This window comes from Bos taurus, chromosome 29 (assembly GCF_002263795.3).
Source record: "Bos taurus isolate L1 Dominette 01449 registration number 42190680 breed Hereford chromosome 29, ARS-UCD2.0, whole genome shotgun sequence".
NCBI lineage: Eukaryota > Metazoa > Chordata > Mammalia > Artiodactyla > Bovidae > Bos > Bos taurus.
In genome coordinates this window covers 41,861,999-41,883,127 of record NC_037356.1, presented here as the reverse complement: position 1 = coordinate 41,883,127, position 21,129 = coordinate 41,861,999, and the positions used below count along the sequence as shown (strand labels likewise).

The following is a 21,129-nucleotide window of genomic DNA, read 5'->3' as shown; positions in this document are numbered from 1 at the left end:
TAATGTTTGTAACCTTGGACCCTTGAGTTAATTCTTTTCTTGTTATAGCCCACCACACCTTTGCCCTATAGGAATGCAACTCTATCTAATGCTTTTGGAGGGTGGCACCTGACTTTAGAATAATCACCTTTAGAGAAAAATAAGTTTTCTGAAGAAAGGATCTTAAAATGTTAACAGGCCTCTTGGCCAGAAGACGATGTAATTCACCTAAACTTTTGCATATGATAAGTTTTCAGGAAGAAAGCCTGGCTTACTGCTAACTCTACCCCTTCCCCCATTATCCTCCATGCACAACTTAAGGTATAAAAACTACTTTGGAAAATAAAGTGTGGGCCTTGTTCACCAAAACTTGGTCTCCCCATGTCATTCTTTCTCTCACCTTCTTGCTGAATTCCCATCTGGGGCATGGAGGCTCGTCAAGCCTACTAATTTTGCCTGGGCTTCTAAGATCTGACCGGGGAGGCCTTAGTATCTCCTCTCCTTCGGGAGAACAAGAGGATGCCTGCGGCCTAGGTAGGTGATGTAAATTCCTTATTTTGGAATTTTATTAGCTTTCCACATAAACCAAGTTATTCAGCCTCTTTTCTCCACTGAATTTTCTCACTGAGCTATCCTTATTTAACCATTCTTTATATCTTTCATTCTGTCATATCCTGATCGCCGATGCTGTCTCCCCTTCGAATTCCCTGGATCCACCGGGGCTGGACCCTGGTAGGGAAAGACTAGAGATCTCTTCAAGAAAATTAGAGATACCAAGGGAACATTTCATGCAAAGATGGGCTCGATAAAGGACAGAAATGGTATGGACCTAACAGAAGCAGAAGATATTAAGAAGAGGTGGCAAGAATACACAGAAGAACTGTACAAAAAAGATCTTCAAGACCAAGATAATCATGATGGTGTGATCACTGACCTAGAGCCAGACATCCTGGAATGTGAAGTCAAGTGGGCCTTAGGAAGCATCACTACGAACAAAGCTAGTGGAGGTGATGGAATTCCAGTTGAGCTATTTCAAATCCTGAAAGATGATGCTGTGAAAGTGCTGCACTCAATGTGCCAGCAAATTTGGAAACCTCAGCAGTGGCCACAGAACTGGAAAAGGTCAGTTTTCATTCCAATCCCAAAGAAAGGCAATGCCAAAGAATGCTCAAACTACTGCACAATTGCACTCATCTCACACGGACCTGTGGTGTTGGAGAAGACTCTTGAGAGTCCCTTGGACTGCAAGGAGATCAACCAGTCCATTCTGAAGGAGATCAGCCCTGGGATTTCTTTGGAAAGAATGATGCTGAAGCTGAAACTCCAGTACTTTGGCCACCTCATGCGAAGAGTTGACTCATTGAAAAAGACTCTGATGCTGGGAGGGATTGGGGGCAGGAGGAGAAGGGGATGACAGAGGATGAGATGGCTGGATGGCATCACTGACTCGATGGATGTGAGTCTGAGTGAACTCCAGGAGTTGGTGATGGACAGGGAGGCCTGGTGTGCTGTGATTCATGGGGTCACAAAGAGTCGGACACGACTGAGTGATTGAACTGAACTGAACTTTTATTATTGTAAGAAAAAATGAAATCCACAAACCAGACCAGAATCTGATAGCTTATGGTGTTTGGTGTCGAATTTGTGGTCTCCAAAGGAGATTTAACTCTGGGACCAAAGATGCAGTCTCAGTCACTCAGAGCTTTGTGCAGCAAAGATTTTTGTTTAATGTAAAAGGACAGAGAAAGCTTCTGACATAGGTATCAAAAGGGGGTAGAAAGAGCACCCACCTCAGTAGTTTAAGCAGGGCATTATATACTTTTCAACTGGTTGCTGAGACTAGATAAAAAGAATGCCTCAAGACTGAGAAAGTTTTATCCAGACCCTCTCCACAGCATACATCTTGAGATAGCGTTGGCCCAAAACTAGTCTGGAATAACGGGTTTCAAGTACTCTGTCCCTGAGAGAGATGTGTTATGGCTGTGTAAGCAGTGAGGAAACAGGCTCCCAGGCAACATTTGTTACAGTTATAATGACTAACATAGAGACATATAATGACTAACATAGAGTCTGAGAAAAGCATACCCAGCAGTAAGATATATTATGCTTAAAAGGCCAGTTTTCAAATGAAATAGACTGTTGCAAAATTAACACAGAGCTTTTCAAATTAGCCCATCCTTGGAAAGATATATCATAGCTTACAGAGCCTACGAGACTAAGGCAAAAGAATATGAAAAAGAAAGAAAGTTTACTTCCTCCTTAAAGGGGCCTTGAACTCCCTATGAACCTGCCTGTTAACTCTCTCAAAACTGTATAGCGAAACAAGACTCCCCTCAATGTATAATGTCACTGCTGACAAGACACTCCCTTCAGGTCACTGACTTTGCTTCTTGTTTCTTGAGAACATGACTCCAGCGGATAGGGCTATCAGGCCCACTCCCGAGATGGTAGCTGCTGTGACAGCATCTCTGACCTGCAAGAGACAGGAGAGTGAGTCAGACTCTGTGTCAGTAAGCTGAGTACAGACTGTACATTCAACAAGGATGTCCAGCTCAGGGAGCTTCATGTGCCTCATAGCCTCCTTGACAAACTCAGGAGTCAACAAGTATTGGCTGGGAAGTGCAGAGAGGAGGGCAGCATGAGGAAGGAATTTGTGAATGGGGCAGCTGGCCAATGACATACACAGGCCTGAAGAAGGAAATTCCCTTCAGCCTGTGGGTTTTTAAAGCAGACAGATCCCCAGAGGGTGACTATGGAAAGGACAGTGAGATGAAGCCAGATGGTTGAAATCCTGGCTGATCAACAGGGAGCTCTTGAGATACGTATAAAGTTGAAGAGGAATTGCTATTGAATCCTCCTCAATGAACTCTGACCTGGGTCCTAACAGAGCCCTCCCTTGTCTTCATCTTTGGTGTATCCCCAGTGCCCAGACCTGCCAGACGCCAAGTGCTCTCTGCACGTTCTTCAATAAATGACTCAACTATGAAAAAGAGTGGTGATGTTATACTTTAAATTATTAAGATACCTTACTTATATTGCCTGTAGTAGAAAAAAAAAACAGCAAAAATAAGAGAAAGTTTCAGGGTAAAAACAGAACATGTATCAAATTTCACTCCTTCCTGAATTCCAAATAAAAATAAAGTAAGACATTAATTTTAGGCACAATTCCACTAGGACTCAGAGAACACTAAAAGCTAAGGCAGCTGTGGAAAAAGCTGAATATTAATCCTAAATACAATAAGTCCCCTACACACTAACCTGGTCAGTTCTGAGAGCACGTTCTTAAGTCCAATTTGTTTATAAGTTCAACAAAGTTAGCTTAGGTACCCAAGTAACACAATGAACTATACAGTACTGTACTGTAAAAGATTTATAATACTTTTCACACAAAAAATACATAAAAAACAAAAACAAAGAATAAAGAACACATTTTTTTTTACTTCAAAAATTTTACTTTAAATTCTTTATTATCACACTCAAAGATACTTATTGAAAGTGCAAGCTTTAGCTGCTCAGTTGTGTCTGTTTCTTTGCAACCTCATGGACTGCAGCCTGCCAGGCTCCTGTGTCCATGGAATTCTCCAGGCAAGAATACTGGAGTAGATTGCCACTCCCTTCTCAAGGGAGACTTCCTAACCTAGGAATCGAACCCCAGTGTCCTGCATTGAACGCAGATTCTTTACCATCTGAGCCATCCTTTAAATAGAGTTCTCATACATTTAAAAACAATATTTATTCATTTATTTTTGGCTGCACTGGTCTTCATTGCTGTGTTCAGACTTTCTTGAGTTGCAGGAAGTGGGGACTCCTTTCTGTTGTGGAGCATAGGCTCTAAACTTGGGCTCAGTAGTTTTGGGCTCAGCAGTTGTGGCACAGGGGATCCTCCTGGACCAGGGATCAAACCTGTGTCCCCTACATTTGCAGGTGAATTCTGTACCACTGGAATCACCAGGGATGTCCCTCTGATATATATTTTTTATTTTATTTTTTAACTTTACAATATGGCAAAACCTCTGATATATTTTTAATCTTACAGTATAGTACGTTGAAAAGGACAGTAGTGAAGAACGACAGCTGGCATCCAGGGGCTGGTGTCACGTGAACAACAAGAAGAGTTACTGACTGGAGGAGGGAGAGGAGGTGGAGATGGTTGAACTGTCAGGAATAGGAGATGGAGGGCAAGCTTCAATGTCACTCATTCCTGACTTTGCTGGAACACAAGTTAGCATCTTTGAAAGTTCAAAACTTGAATGTTTATATGTCAGGGGCTAACTGTATACAACAGAATCCCTGAAGAAGATCACATATTGACATCACCAGGTACTTCTGGAAGTGGATGAAAGAGAGAGAGAACTGAGGCCCCTCCTTAACCACAATGAAAATCAGAAGATTTGGGGGTCTGAAAACAGAAGCACATGTGAGGGTGTGGGTATCATACTTCCAAAAAGGGATTGAGAGGCCATAAATGTGCTAAATGGAGACTCTTGGACTTCCCATCCCCTCTGCTCCCAGTACTTTACCCTCTACATAAGAGTCAGGAAAACTTTTCTGGGGAATTGGACTGGCCCAAGTGAAAACAATGAAAGGTACCAATATGAGGGTTCCCAGTCTACTCTGAAGTGAAAGTCAAAGTCAACAAGCCACTGTGCCCTCTGATCTCACTCCGCAAGTCCCCTACTCTTAATCATGAGCCCACAATCCAGATGTACCAGACATCTAGCAGGACCACTGAAATAGAAGACAGAGAGCAAAACAAGAAGGAAAATGCAATCTGGAGAAAGAAAAGATAACATCTTAAAAAAACTGTCTTTAGACAATGGAATGTATACAGTAAAGAAGAGGGACTTCCTGGTGGCTCAGTGGTAAAGAATCCACCTGGCAATTCAGGATCCCTAGGTTGGGAAATATGAACAGTATGAAAGGCAAAATGATAGGATACTGAAAGGGGGACTCCCTGGGTCGGTAGGTGCCCAATATGCTACTGGAGATCAGTGGAGAAATAACTCCAGAAAGAATGAAGGGATGGAGCCAAAGCAAAAACAATACCCAGTTGTGGATGTGACTGGTGATAGAAGTAAGGTTCGATGCTGTAAAGAGCAATATTGCACAGGAACCTGGAATGTCAGGTCCATGAATCAAGGCAAATTGGAAGTGGCCAAACAGGAGATGGCAAGAGTGAATGTCGACATTCTAGGAATCAGTGAACTAAAATGGACTGGAATGGGTGAGTTTAACTCAGATGACCATTATATCTACTACTGTGGGCAGGAATCCCTTAGCAGAAATGGAGTAGCCATCATGGTCAACCAAAGATTCTGAAATGCAGTACTTGGATGCAATCTCAAAAACGACAGAATGATCTCTGTTTGTTTCCAAGGCGAACCATTCAATATCACAGTAATTCAAGCCTATGCCCCAACCAGTAACGTTGAAGAAGCTGAAGTTGAACGGTTCTATGAAAACCTACAAGACCTTTTAGAACTAACACCCAAAAAAGATGTCCTTTTCATTATAGGTGACGGGAATGCAAAAGTAGGAAGTCATGAAACAGCTGGAGTAACAGGCAAATTTGGCCTCGGAGTATGGAATGAAGCAGGGCAAAGGTTAATAGAGTTTTACTAAGAGAACGCACTGGTCAAAACAAACACCCTCTTCCAACAACACAAGAGAAGACTCTACACATGGACATCACCAGATGGTCAACACTGAAATCAGATTGATTATATTCTTTGCAGCCAAAGATGGAGAAGCTCTATACAGTCAGCAAAAACAAGACTGGGAGCTGACTGTGGCTCAGATCATGACTCCTCTTTGCCAAATTTAGAATCAAATAGAAGACAGTGGGGAAAACCACTAGACCATTCAAGTATGACCTAAACCAAATCCCTTATGATTATACAGTGGAAGCGAGAAATAGATTTAAGGGACTAGATCTGATAGATAGAGTCCCTGATGAACTATGGATGGAGGTTTGTGACATTGTACAGGAGACAGGGATCAAGACCATCCCCATGGAAAAGAAATGCAAAAAAGCAAGATGGCTGTCTGAGAGGCCTTACAAATAGTTGTAAAAAGAAGACAAGTGAAAAGCAAAGGAGAAAAGGAAAGATATAAACATCTGAATGCAGAGTTCCAAAGAATAGCAAAGAGAGATAAGAAAGCCTTTCTCAGCAATCAGTGCAAAGAAATAGAGGAAAACAACATAATGGGAAAGACGAGAGATCTCTTCAAGAAAATCAGAGATACCAAGGGAACATTTCATGCAAAGATGGGCTCGATAAAGGACAGAAATGGTATGGACCTAACAGAAGCAGAAGATATTAAGAAGAGGTGGCAGGAATACACAGAACTGTATTTGGCCTTGGAGTACAGAATGAAGCAGGGCAACAAAAAAGATCTTCACGACCCAGATAATCATGATGGTGTGAAAGTGACCTAGATCCAGACATCCTGGAATGTGAAGTCAAGTGGGCCTTAGAAACCATCACTATGAACAAAGCTAGTGGAGGTGATGGAATTCCAGTTGAGCTATTTCAAATCCTGAAAGATGAGGCTGTGAAAGTGCTGCACTCAATGTGCCAGCAAATTTGGAAAACTCAGCAGTGGCCACAGGACTGCAAAAGGTCAGTTTTCATTCCAATCCCAAAGAAAGGCAATACTAAAGAATGCTCAAACTACCACACAATTGCACTCATCTCACACGCTAGTAAAGTAATGCTCAAAATTCTCCAGCTAGGCTTCAGCAATATGTGAACTGTGAACTTCCAGATGTTCAAGCTGGCTTTAGAAAAGCCAGAGGAACCAGAGATCAAACTGCCAACATCTGCTGGAGCATTGAAAAAGCAAGAGAGTTCCAGAAAAACATCTATTTCTGCTTGATTGACTATGCCAAAGGCTTTGACTGTGTGGATCACAATAAACTGTGGAAAATTCTGAAAGAGATGGGAATACCAGACCACCTGATCTGCCTCTTGAGAAACCTATATGTAGGTCAGGAAGCAGCAGTTAGAACTGGACATGGAACAACAGACTGCTTCCAAATAGGAAAAGGAGTACGTCAAAGCTGTGTACTGTCACCTGCTTATTTAACTTATATGCAGAGTACATCATGACAAACATTGGGCTGGAAGAAGCACAAGCTGGAATCAAGATTGCCGGGAGAAATTTCAATAACCTCAGATATGCAGATGAGACCACCCTTATGGCAGAAAGTGAAGAGAACTAAAAAGCCTCTTGATGAAAGTGAAAGAGGAGAGTGAAAAAGTTGGCTTAAAACTCAACATTCAGAAAACGAAGATTGTGGCATCTGGTCCCATCACTTCATTAGAAATAGATGGGGAAACACTGGAAACAGTGTCAGACTTTATTTTTTTGGGCTCCAAAATCACTGCAGATGGTGACTGCAGCCATGAAATTAAAAGACGCTTACTCCTTGGAAGGAAAGTTATGACCAACCTAGATACCTATTAAAAAGCAGAGATATTACTTTGCCAACAAAGGTCCGTCTAGTCAAGGCTATGGTTTTTTCCAGTCATCATATATGCATGTGAGACATGGACTGTGAAGAAAGCTGAGCGCCAAAGAATTGATGCTTTTGAACTGTGGTGTTGGAGAAGACTCTTGCGAGTGCCTTGGACTGCAAGGAGATCCAACAAGTCCATCCTAAAGGAGATCAGTCCTAGGTGTTCATTGGAAGGACTGATGATAAAGCTGAAACTCCAATACTTTGGCCATCTGATGTGAAGAGCTGACTCATTGGAAAAGACCCTGATGCTGGGAGCGATTGGGGGCAAGAGAAGAAGGGGACAACAGAGGATGAGATGGCTGGATGGCATCACTGACTCGATGGACATGAATTTGAGTGAACTCCGGGAGTTGGTGATGGACAGGGAGGTCTGGTGTGCTGAGATTCATGGGGTCGCAAAGAGTCGGACATGACTAAGCGACTGAACTGAACCGAAGGTTGGGAAGATCCCCTGGAGGAGGCACTCCAGGATTCTTGCCTGGGAAATCCCATGGACAGAGGCACCTGGTGGACTATGGCCCATGGGGCTGCAAAAGAATAAAATATGACTTAGTGACTAAACAACGTCAACAATAAAGAAGAACACAGTGCTATTAAAAATAATGGAATATTTAGAGAATAAAAGCAATTCTCAGAAAATAAAAATATGATGGAAATTACAAACTCAATAGACATTTTAGAAATAAATTTGGGGAAATCTCTCAGAAGGAACAGCAGAAAAGATGAAGGTATAGAAAACAGCTTCCAAGGTAAAAATGAAGGAATAATCCAGTCAGTATGACCTTTGAATAATAAACTTTCCAAAAAGAGGGACTAGCGGAAACTCAGAGGCGGGGAAGCAAGAGTGAACTAACTCATGAAAATTTACTAGGACCAAAAGGATATATGTTTTCAGATTGAAATGGTGCTTTGAAGATAAAAGAGGACCTATGCCAAGGCACCTTAGTGTGAGATTTTAGAACACTGGGTAAAGACAAGACATTACATCTTCTAGAGCAGGAGAGAAAAACAGGAAACCGAGAAATGATCAGGAATCAGAATTACTTTAGCTTTCATCATAGCAATGCTGGAATCAAGAAGACAATGGAAGAATGCCTTCAAAATCTTAAAGTAAAACAATTTCTAACCTAGAATTATATACCTATGTGATTAGTTGCTCAGTCGTGTCCAACTCTTTGTGACCCTATGGACGATAGCCCACCAGGCTTCTCTGTCCATGGAGAATCTCCAAGCAAGAATACTAGAGTGGGTTGCCAGGCCCTCCTCCTCCAGGGGGTCTTCCCAACCCAGGGATTGAACCCAGGTTTCCCACATTGCAGGCAGATTTTTTCCTGTCTGAGCCACCAGGGAAGCCCAAGAATACTGCAGTAGGTAGTCTATCCCTTTTCCAGGGGATCTTCCTGACCCAGGAATCAAACCAGGGTCTCCTGCATTTCAGGAGGATTCTCTACCAGTTGAGCTACCAGAGAAGCCCTGGAATTCTATACCTATACAGACTATTAAATCAAGTGGGAGGGTAAATTGAAAAATAATTCAGACATGCAGGATATCAAAAAAATTCTCCTTCCATGCATCCTTTTTTAGGAAGCTGCTGAAGGAGTTTCCACCACAAGAAATGTGTAAAGCAAGACAGGGCTTCCCAGGTGACTCATTGGTAAAGCATCAACCTGCCAAAGCAGGAGACATGGGTTTGGTCCCTGGATTGGGAAGATCCTCTGGAGAAGGAAATGGAACCCCCTCCAGTATTCTTGCCTGGAAAGTCCCATGGACAGAAGAGCCTGGAGGGCTAAAGTCCATGGTGTCAGAAAAGAGTCAGACACAATTTAGCTATTCAACAATAACAACAAACCAAGAAAGAGGACATGAGAAATGGAAGATGGTGCTCTGCTGCAGGAGACAAGAGAGGGAAATCTTTCTAGAATAACAGCAAGAGGAGCTCCCAGGACAATAACCGTACCCAGTGTAAAGAGTAACTGGTAGGCAGAAAAATATCCCCCAAAGATGTCTAGGTCTTAATTCCATAATATGTCCTCATTCCGAATACTTGTAAATACATTATGCTACATGGAGAGAGAGAATTAATATTGCAGATAGAATTAAGGTTGCTAATCAATTTACCTTAGAATAGGAAGATTATTCTGGATTTCCAGATAAGCCCAATGTAATCACAAAGTTTCTGATGGAAGGGGGAAGGAGTAGAGTCAGTATCATAGTGATGCAATTGAGAGAGACTCAACCAGCCATTTCTAACTTTGAAGACGAAAGGGAGCCACAAGCCAAGAAATACAGGCAGCCTCTTGAAGCTGGAAAAGACTACAAAACAGGTTGTCTGTGAGAGCCTCTATAAAATAACACAGCCTTGCTGACACCTTGATGTTAGCCCCGTGAGACCTGTTTCAGACTTCTGACCTCCAGAACTATAAGACAATACATTTGTGTTGTGTTAAGCCACTGAATTTCTGGCCATTTGTTACAGCAGCCACAGGAACTCATACAGCAACCAATTCAAGTTCGATCCTGGCATGTAGAATTAACTGTTGTCACCATTATCCTCTATATCTTAAGGCAACGTCTGGGGCATGTGGCCTACCTGAGTGAGAGAAGCAGCAGAGAAAGAAGAAACTAAGAGACCATGGAGCTAGGGACACACTGAGGACCCACCTGGTCGCTGCGGGAGACCCCGTAGCGCAGCTCATTGACGAAATGCTCGCAGTTCTTACTGGTCAGACTGTAGCACAACTCCCGGCCCACCAGCTCCTCTGCCCACTGGACGATTTTGCTGGGAGGGAATGGGTTGTACTTGTCATCGTGCTTGTTGTTGACCCTGTACGGATCTCTCCCAACCACGTCACACAGCCGTTCCTTCTTTACTATGGCCCTGTCGGCCACTGCAGACATGATACTGGCCCCACCAGCTCCCGCGATTTCACCTGTGGATTCAGGATGAGGAACACGATTGGTCTTGGGCTGGTGGGAGCCTAGCATCCACCACATCCACAATGGGATGAGCAGATGAGTCAGGGTCAGAGTGGTGTGGCCTTGGATAAAACCCTTGTGGTCTCTGGTCCCTGGTTTTCTTATCTGAAATAAGGAGGAGTAAAATCCTATGATTTGCTGTGATTTTTTTTTTTAACATAGAGAAGCTGGCCTTGTACACCCTGTGACACTTCAGTGGCCCTCTTGATTGTGCAGTATGGGCCCTGAGCACACCCACTTCCCTGGGGGAAGAGAGTGTGAATTGTTTGTGACCCTGCAAAGGCTCCACTTTTCTGACACACACAAAGCTGATTACTGCGGAAAACTTGAATGGTTTTGCAGAAGGGGATTCCATCCTTCTGGGAATAAAGGGACCAAAACCCTGCAGCTGCTCCCAGGGGAGTGACACCAGGGAAGTCAAGGAGGGGTACATTCGCACAGCCCTGGTCAATGCTGAGGGCCTGGAAGGTGCAACAGATTTCCAGAAATAAAGCTGCCTTGAAGAAAGGGATTTGGGGTCAATACAGGGGCCAGGATGGTGTGGAGCAAAAGCTGGTGCCTGCACAGAGATTCCTGTTGAGGTCACCAGCTTATATCATGTAGGGAGGGTATGAAGACTGAAAACTGGGCTTGCATTAAAGAGGTGTACCCCAGGGAACATCACAGCTGAGACTCATGTCCCTCAGAGAGCCTCTGTGGCCCTGCCATGATTGGGAACCCCTGGTCTCTCCCAGGAGGGGAAGCATCCCATTACATGTGGCAGGACCCATGTTGCACTGTGACGCCATGTGACAGCAACAAGCAATGGCCAGAGGGTCTGATCAGAGTCCAGGTCCTGTTCTGCTCAGCTTTCCAGAGAGGGCTGAACCCCTCTGCCCTGAGAACAACTCTGAGGTTTAGAAAATCAAGGAATTCAGATTTTCTCCTAGTAGGGCAGGAGGTGCTTAATAGATTCAGTGAGGTAAATAGAAGAAGATTCTGTGTTTGAGCCCCGAGTCTATTGAAAGGGTCAGCGTGGGAACTGGGTCAGGGGAGCTCTGGAGACCCATCCACCTTCAGCCCTTTGGCGGGCAGATAAGATCCTGGGACTGGGGAGAGGCAAGCAAGGTGCCTGGGGCACAGAATTTCAGGAGATTCCTGCTCCAGAGGTGCAAGTTCAGAGTCAACACCCAACAGTGAGGGCTTCCTTACACTCCACGTGCTGGGTGCCACCCTGGTGAGAGTGTGCGCAGGCTCAGAGGCAGAAGCAATGGGTGCTGATTCTGGTTCCATCACTGCATGGTCTAGACACATCACGTTACTTAGCTGAGCCAGTGCTGGGAATCCACAAATACAAGCTAAGATGGATTAATGAACACACATCAATTTATGAATTTAAGGCTCCTTTTAAAAGAATTATTTTCCTTTTTAAAGTTAGTCATGAGAGACTATTTTCTTGGGCTCGAAAATCACTGTGGATGGTGACTGCAGCCATGAAATTAAAGGACGGTTGCTCTTTGGAAGAAAAGCTATGACAAACCTAGACAGCATCTTAAAAAGCAGAGACATTACTTCACTGACAAAGGTCCATGTAGTCATGTATGGATGTGAGAGCTGGACAATAAAAAAGGCTGAGTGCTAAAGAATTGGTGCTTTTGCACTTGGTGTTGGAGAAGACTCTTGAGAGTTCCTTGGGCTGCAAGGAGATGAAACCAGTCAATCCTAAAGGAAATCAATCCTGAATATTCACTGGAAGGACTGATGTTAAAGCTGAAGCTCCAACATTTTGGCCCCCTGGCTCAAAGATCTGACTCATTGGAAAAGACCCTGATGATGGGGAAGACTGAAGGCAGGAGAAGGGGATGACAGAGGATGAGATAGATGGATGGTATCAGTGACTCAATGGACATGAGTTTGAGCAAACTCTGGGAGATGGTGAAGGACAGGAAAGTCTTATATGCTGCAGTCCATGGGGTCACAATGAGTCGGACACGACTGAGAAAGTGAACAACAACATTAAAGAAAATACCAATTAAACAATTGGAGAAAGGTCACATGAATATGGCCAATAATCAATGAATGAAATTTGGGGAACCTCAGACTTCATAGCAGAGCATCAGGTTTAAAGGCAGGAGACAGAGTAAGAGCCAGGGTTTGAGTCCCACCACTGCGACACTCTGCTATATGACTGTGGACAAGTTGCTTAACTTCTCTGAGTCCCCAGTTCCTTGTTGAACAGGTCCAATAAGTCCTACCCGTGCCTACAGCTGTGGATGAGGAGCTGCAAGGATTGAAGAAACAGATTAGGTAAGGTGCCTCCACCAGTGCCTGGCATAGGGTTAGTGCCCAGCAAGTGTTGGCTCTCATTAGTACTGGGCTGTTCTCTAAGTTTCCTTCCAGCTCTGACTTCCACCATTTGCTCAGTAGTATGAGGTCAATCCCGCTGCCTCACCTATTTCACAAGATTCCTGTGAAGCTCCAAAGTGAAGATGTATATAGAAGCATCTTTTCCCTTTAAGGAGCATTTCTCACCCAGTGACGGGTATCACACTGTCTACCCAGATCCCTGTCATGCCTTTCCTGTCTCCTGTCCAGCAGTTACACCCACTCAGCACAGTCAGTCAATACTGAGGCCCTACTATGTGCCAGGTCTTGTCCAAGGTGCTGAAGCCTTCCATGAACTTGACAGCGTACCTTCCCTCAACTAGTATACACTCTAGTGAAAGGACACGGACAGTGAACAAATAGAACAAAGAAAATACTTTCAGGTTTTGAAAAGGCTGTGGGGAAGATTAAGTGAAGTCACACAGGAGAGGATGACCAGGGGAGGCTGCCCTCGCTCAGGCTGGGGAGTGCCACGCCCAGGAATGGCCATGTGAGTTGAGACTTGAATGATGAAAGGGAGGCAGCTGTGGTGAGAGCCAGGAAAGAGCATCACAAGCAGAAGGGAGAGCAAAAGCAAGGACCTCAGGAAGGAAGGCTGCCAGGAGGCCAGTGAAGTCTGGAGACCCAAGAGGAGAGAAGAAGAAGAGGCAGATAAGATAGGCAGCCTGGCCCAGACCATGCTAGGCTCAGAGGCCACAGCACAGATTTGAAATTTTTTCTATACGTGACAGAAATGCCAGCTGAAATTTTAGGGAGAGGAGTGACATAATAAGATTTATATTTTACAATGATCATGCTGGCTGCCCAGTGAAGGAAGGACTGACAATCGTGGACAAGAGGCAGAGAGACCAAGCAGAACTGCAGTAGCATCAGATGAGAGAGCATGGTATCTTACCCCAGGCACATCAGTGGAGATGCTGAGAAGTGAACAGATTGAGGGTCTGCTTTAGAGATAAAGCCAATAGGATTTCCTGATGGATTAGATACAGGGTGAAAAGGATCAAGAATGATGTGTAGACTTTTGGTCTAAGTAACTGAATGATGTTGTCGTCTGGAGCCCTCCATCTGGTGTGTGTCAAGTTCAACATGCCAGTTAGACACCTAAGTGAAGATGCCAAGTAGTCAAGAGGTTATACAAGTCTGAAGCTGAGCAGGATGAAGCCTAAGTTAAGGTTGTGGTGTTAGGGAGACATCAACAAATAGAAGGTATTAGAATCCAGGGCACAGATGAGGGAGGAGTAAAAATGAGAGATAAGGGAGAGGAGGAGGAACCCACCCCACGCCCCTCCCACAGGAGGCCACAAGGAAGGGCCTAGAGGGAAAGGAAGAAAGGCAGTGCCAGGGAGCATAGAAAGAGGTCACTCATACTAAATGCTGCAGAGAAGCAAGAAGACGTGGAACCAGCATATTGATGAAGCCTTGATAAGAGCTGTTCCAGGAGGGGCGTAAATACCTCTCAGAACAGAAGAGAGGATGGGAAGTGAGGAGCCAGCAATGGCCATGGCAGACAAGAGATCTACCCCATGGGAAGTTAGTTAGAATGTGTGGTCAAGGGGGTCTTTGTTTACCAGTGGGAGATACTCCAGTAGTTTCAAAGGCAAGAGGAACAACACAGAAGGCAGGAGGGAATTTGAGGGCAAAATGCTTATGAAAGTAAGAGGAGGAGTCCAGGGCGCTAGTCCACCCCAGGGGCTGTCTTTATAAATAAGGGCAAAGGCACATTCTGTGGATGTCGAGATTGGTGGTTTGGTTGATCAGGGTGGGACAGTGATTCTACCCTGGTTACTTTGATTTCTCTGTAAATGCTGCATGAGGTCACTGATTTTGCTACCAGTCTAGGTCAGCAGAAGACACACCCAAGAATGTCCACAGCATCCGCACGCAGAGCAGCCTACAACTGGAAACATCCAATGCCAATCAGCAGAAGAGTGGTTAACAAAGTGAGGGATTCCCATTGTCCGAGGATACACAGCAATGGAGAAGTAAGAACAGCATGGGTGACTTCATGGGGCCAGTGAAAGAGCTGGACACAAGAGTTGCCCTGAAGTTCTAGAACAGGCAAAAAAAGCATGGGGATCTAGAGGAGTGGCTGCCTCTCAGGAGGGAGAGAGGGTCCTGAAGAGGTATGAGGGGCTTTTAAGGGCCGTGGAGATGTTCTAGGCTTTGATCTGTTCATCGTCACATGGATGGATATATTTTTAAAAATTCATTGACTATACACTTGACTATATTGTGCATTTTACTGCATTTAGGTTTGTCCACATTTAAGTAATTTAGGAAAAGGGAGTGGGGGAATCCTCAGAACAAAACCCCAAGTTAAGAATTCTCAACCTCAGTTTACAGATGAGGAAACTGAGGGTGGAGAATGAAACTGGATCCACAGTCACCTCTGCTGCCCAAACACCTGTGCTCTTTCCAAGTGATTTATTTAATTAAGATTAAAGTTAAAGGTTGAATATATTTTATACAAGGTCATAATATATACAATGCATTATAGTAGAACTGACCCCTTGAAATCCCACCACAATCTCTCTGCACACCCCTTGGGTTCCAAGGACAGAGTTTGAAAACCATGGCCCTACCCCAAGATGTCTTCTTGTAGCACTCAGGAACCAACTGCCAGTTGGGGAGCAAGAGGAATATTGGGGTCCCCTGTTACCCACAGCTCCTCCATCCCCTCTGCTTTCAGCCTCAGCACGGTGGAGGCCCTGGGTGCCCTTACTTGAGGGTGCCAGGTGGACCACATATCCACCGCCAACGTAGACAGCCCAGTGTCTGTAGAAAGGGCGGAAGATTTCAATCAGGTCTCCGGGCTGGGGTTCAGGCTGCAAAACCAAGAAGAAGGCTGTTAGAGGTTATGGGAGAGCTGGGAACCAAGGGTGGGGCTCAGCCCAGAGGGAGCAACTCAGTGGCCTTCATCTCACAGCTCTCCAGGATGTCCTCCCGAGTTTGCCCGGCCATGCTGGTGCCCGGCCCACTTCACATGTCTGCCAGGGACTATGGGCCTGCCCACCTGTCATTACTACTTGCAAAGTGCACACCTCGCTGGGACTTCTACCTTATTGTTTCTCTTTCTAGTATATTATTTACTGAACACTTACTCTGAGCCAAAGACTCTGTTGACCAGTTTTACAGGAATAGTCAATAAATTCACACAACCTGCCTATGAGGTGGGCACTGTTGTGAACCCCGTGTGATGAAAGAGGAAATCAAGGCTCAGAGATGGAGAGGAGATTTTGTAACACCACCCAGCCCCTGAGTGATGTGAGCAGGACTCAGCTCTAGGCCGCCTGATTCCCAGGCCATCGTCTTGACCACCACAGTGACTGTCAGGCAAGCACACGGGTTATCTGACTAGAGCTGCCCACCTGGGGGCCCTGCAGAGGCTGCCAAATCTAGGGGCAATGGTATTCCACAGACACTCCCCCTACCTGACCCAGAGCCTGGCAGACAGGTGGAGTCTGCCTCTGGCAGTAATGTCCCCCTGGCTGCTCCTCCTAAAGGTGAGAGTGCGTGCATGAGCGTGTGACAAGCAAAGGAAAACTCTCTCTGCACTGTGCTCACTCCTCTACTTCTGACACCGGATGTGTGGGTTTCCCACACTAAGCAGTTCAATCCTCGGTGCACACTGACTGGGTGTCCCACTGTTTAACTCAGTTCTGACACTCACGGCTCAGAGTCAGCGCAGACCCTACAGGCTTAGTCCCAGGAGACTGAGCTTCAGATGCCAGGTGCAAGTTGAAGTTGTTTCCTGCTCTCTCAATAACTGGCTGTAAATTGATGGTTCCCACAGTCCCCTCCCTTGGGTTCAGTGGTTTGGTGGAACAGCTCATAGAACTCAGGAGAACAGTTTACTTGCTAGATGACCCATTTACTAGAAAATATGCAACTCAGGAATGCAGAGGGCAAGCTGTGGGGCAGAGGGGGATTCAGAGCATCCTTGCCCACTCCAAGGAACTCTGCTCTCCAGCACCTCCACGCTCTCACCAACACCCCAGCTTAGCAGTTTTATGGAGGCTTTATTATGTAGGCTCGGTTGATGAGATCATTGGCCATTGGTGATTAATGCTACTTCCAGCTCTTTGATCACTTGGTCAGTTGAAAGGGGCTTCTTCTGAATGATGAAACGGATTCCTCTCTCCCCTGCTGCTGCTGCTAAGTCACGTCAGTCGTGTTTGACTCTGTGCCACCCCACAGACGGCAGCCTACCAGGCTCCGCCCTCCCAGGGATTCTCCAGGCAAGAACACTGGAGTGGGTTGCCATTTCCTTCTCCAATGCATGAAGGTGAAAAGTGAAAGTGAAGTCGCTCAGTCATGTCTGACTCAGCGACCCCATGGACTGAAGCCTACCAGGCTCCTCCATCCATGGGATTTTCCAAGCAAGAGTATTGGAGTGGGTTACCATTGCCTTCTCTGCCTCTCTACCCTACTGCTCAGGAAATTACTCGGGTTTTGGAAGCTCTGTGGCGGGAACCCAGGACCAAGACTAAATATACATGTCTCATTACATCACAGGGGGCATGTGTGGGAGTGAGGGTTTGCGTGCGTTTGCAGGGGAAGGTGGGAAGGATGCTGAAACGCTCATCAGAGCCCCGCCCTGTGATAGGAGCAGTGGCCCAGAGCCTGAGAACAGTCAGGAGATTTTCAAGATCATTGTCATTCAATGTACTGAGGTCCCAATACCAGACACTGTGCTAAGAGCTGCAGGTAGGGGCACTCCGATCTGGACTTCCCTCGTCTAAACCAACCATAAATCCTTTTGGGACACCTGGAGACAGAGCTCCTCAGAGGTTGTTCCAGCCCTCTGTCCTTTTCCACTCACCCCTTGCTCTTAGGGGACAGACCCATAGGGGCCTGCCCACATCCCACCTCCAAACTCTGGCCTGACTGAGAGACTCCATCAAAGATGAGTAGGGAGTGTGGACTCCCCCATGTATGGCCTCCCCTAGGATAGCAATGATGGGCAGTGGGAATAGCTCATCACCAGTCTCTAGTGGCTGTGAAGCAGGGTCAAGGGCAGTTCATTTCTATTTATAGAAGCACTAAAACTGCCAAGAAGCATCCCATGTGGCAGGAAAAATATCTTTTTGCTGCAATTTTACAGACAAGTCATGCTATCTTATTGCAGTAACTATAATTTATCTTCCTAGAAGAAGTCACCCAGACCTTACTGAGAACCGATTTCAGAACACTGGACAATGGTCACAATTTATGAACCTCATTTGTTTTCCAGAACAGAAGAAAAAAAAAGTACATTAATTGTTGGGTGAGAGTTAGGAGGTTGTCAGGGATCTCAGTGGACAAGGAAATGGCAACTCACTCCAGTATTTTTGCCTGCAGAATCCTATGGACAGAGGAGTCTGGCAGGCTACCTCTCATGGGGTTGCAAAGAGTCAGACACGACTGAGCGACTGAGCACAGGGCTCCCCAAAGGGGAATTTAAATGAGCTTTTCTATGAATAATCCAGGACTTAAAGGCAAGGCAGAGACCCAGCCCTCAAGGAGTTTATAGATTAGAAAAAGACATTTTGGACATGAGTACTATGGGGTCAAGTAATAAGCTGCCAGTAGGTACACAGACTCAAGGAGTTCACTGTGTCCCAGGAAATACCAATGAAAGGAGAGCTATGCAGAGAAACAAGCTTGCAAATATATAGATATATGTGTGTGTGTGTGTGTATATATATATATATATATACACCCAGCAGCAAAATTATCTACAGAGAAACTTGGACTCATCTCACCTCCCCTTTCTTTATTAAGTTCATGTCCAACTGAGAAGGCTGACCCTAAAAGTTGTCCCTGAATTCACTGTCTCCTCATCTCCTGTCCACTGACTTGGTCCGGGGCAGCCCCTGTGACTCCCTCTGAACCCTGAACCCCCCACCCCCACCCCACTTCCTGTCTCCATCTGGAGAACATATAGATGGACTGTTCACTCCATCCCTAAGTAATCCCAGATGTCTAAGACCATGGCCAGGGCACTGGCAACAGCAGACAGGGAAAAGGCAGAACATCAGCTGTGTTTCTACTTGGAAAGGAAATGGGGCAGTAACCAGGCACGAAGTAGCTCAGAGCGAGGCTTGATGCCTCCTTTCTTTAGAAATATGACACCTCTTCCCAGAATTGGTTGATTTTCAGTAATGGCAGGAATCTGGCTTGTTCCTTTCCAGCTGCACACTAGGTAAGGAGCCTGCCCCCCGATGGAAACTTCTCTCATTCAGAAACACTGGCTGCTTGGGAGAGAGCTTTTCAGGAACAGAACGCTGAAATGCAAGTGCATTCTCTGCAGCAGGACTGATGCCTTGGGTGATGGAGGAGGCAGAGCAGGTGGGCCGCATTCATCTCCCTTGTCCCAGGGTTGCCCCCTCTGCTGCCACGCCAGCTTCCTCCCTGCAGCCCCCAGAGCACCCACCACTCCTCCCCATGGAAGTCCCTACCCCCCACTGCACTGGGTGCAGACAGGAAGCTCACTATGCCCCAAGACCTCGCGGTTCCAGCAGGAAAAGGGAGTTTTAAACAACCAATATATTTTCCTATGAAAGCCGTCTCCAGACAGGCTCTAGGAAGAGTAAGATCCGGCCTTTACAGGAGGGGAGCTGCCCTCTCATTTAGAGTCAGTGGTGGGGAATTTCAGGGGACTTACCGAAGCCATCACAAGCCAGAGCAGTACTGCAATCTTTCTGCTCTCACACCAGCTTTTGTGTTAAAGCTAAGAATTTCACTTTCGCTTTTCTTCTCTTCTTAAAAACTACAAAGCTGTAAACTTTTTTTCTTCTTTTTTTAAAGGGAGACTATGGTTTGCTGTAAGTGGAAAGGTCAATGATTACCTACCTCAAAACATAAAGTTGCTGGGACTTTAAAGCCCCCTGGAAGTAGAGTAGGAGGCTGGTGCTATCATCTGGCCTTGCTTGAGAAACCCAAGGTCTCTTTCAACAAAATCCTGGATGACTGTTCCTACTCCAGGAAGAGGGGCATTTAGAGGCTCAGAGGTGCCAACCCCCTAGTACACCTTCTAGGCCATTGTAACGACTCTAGGAAATACTGGGGCAGAAGCCATGGGGTGGGCCAGATGGGGTGTTGCACTCCACGGGACAAGCCTTCAGGAGGTGGGTGCCTCGTGGCATGTGGGACCCAGGACCTCGATGCCCCTGTAGGATGCATTTGGCTGCAAGAAGCAGAACTTAACTAAAACAGGTTTTGACAGCCTGGGCAGTCACTGACTCTGTAATAGGAAGACAGAAGCTGGTGACTCAGATCCATTTCAGTAGCTCATCAAGGCCACTAAGGACCTAGGCTTTTCCATCATGCTGGTGCTGTGTCCCCAGTGACACCCTGCCTGGTCACCATGGCTGCAGCAGCTTCAAGGGGCACATTTTTTCCTGGCGATGTCCAAATGCACTAAAGGAAGATCTTTCTCATCACTTGTCTTTTTTTTTTTTTTTTTTCTTTTCCTCCAGGGAATACATCTTTCCTATAACCCCCTGGCTGGCCTGCTCTTCCTCTTCACTGGCCAGAACTGAGTCATGCTTCCCCTTCCAAACGAATCGTGGGCAAAGAGAAAGGGGCTTCCAGAGCAGCTTCAGACCACTCACGGTGCAACAACTGGAGCTGGAGGGTTGCCTGCTGCCTGATGAACAGCAGGATTGTGAGCCTGGGAGAAGGTGAGTGACTGTGGTGTGTGCGTGCATCACGGGGAGGGATGGCTACTGACTATCCAATCAACATATGGGATGCACTCACCTGCTTCTCATCTGGGTGAAAACCAACTTATTTCAAGGCTACAAACAGACAGGAACCAGTTCTCCAACAATCAGACAGCATCTGGATGGAAAATCAGGGGCGATTGACTCACTGGGAATGGGAGGAGGATGCAAAGCAGGCTTGTGGATATGTTGAGAGCCCCCGAGTTACTGAAACTCAGTCAATTCCTGGAAAAGGTATCATATTTCTCAGAAAGGCGGGCCTGTGTGGCTTTGCTCTGTGGTGCTCTGCACCTTCATCCTGTCCATTTCCTGTCTAAGTAGAGACACAGCTGACTGCCTTTGTTAGTATCTGCTATTGTTAGCTGTTGTTAGCTGTTGTTACCATCCCAGCTGTGGTCTTAGACAACTGGGGACATTTGGGGATTGAATGATGGAGATAGGAGGTCTCGGGGGCAGTCAGAGGGTAGAGGGGGTCACAGAGGCAGGGTAGGGGCTGGCCTGGACCAAGTCAGTGGATGGGAGATGGACAAGGCAGTGAATTCAGGATAAACTTCCAGGGTGGGCACTGACTGGACTTTG

General features: G+C 45.9%; 1 protein-coding gene across 1 annotated transcript; it reads right to left on the bottom strand.

Moving 5' to 3' along the window:
• Positions 1-1,682: 1,682 nt before the first annotated feature.
• Positions 1,683-19,558, bottom strand: LOC618367 (uncharacterized). Its single transcript, NM_001105009.2, has 4 exons — positions 19,491-19,558; positions 15,567-15,669; positions 10,166-10,434; positions 1,683-2,452 (listed from the first exon to the last, which is right to left on the bottom strand). The coding sequence occupies exons 1-4, from the start codon at positions 19,497-19,499 to the stop codon at positions 2,354-2,356; spliced, it is 480 nt and encodes a 159-aa protein (NP_001098479.1). The 5' UTR covers positions 19,500-19,558; the 3' UTR covers positions 1,683-2,353.
• Between the last annotated feature and the right edge of the window lie 1,571 nt (positions 19,559-21,129).

Bases quoted from the DNA above. Each gene is read 5' to 3' on its own strand.
- LOC618367 (NM_001105009.2), bottom strand. The intron at 10,435-15,566 runs GTAAGGGCACCC...CTGAATCCACAG, and splicing joins GGTCCACCTGGCACCCTCAA to GTGAAATCGCGGGAGCTGGT. The intron at 2,453-10,165 runs GTGGGTCCTCAG...TGTCTCTTGCAG, and splicing joins GGGTCTCCCGCAGCGACCAG to GTCAGAGATGCTGTCACAGC.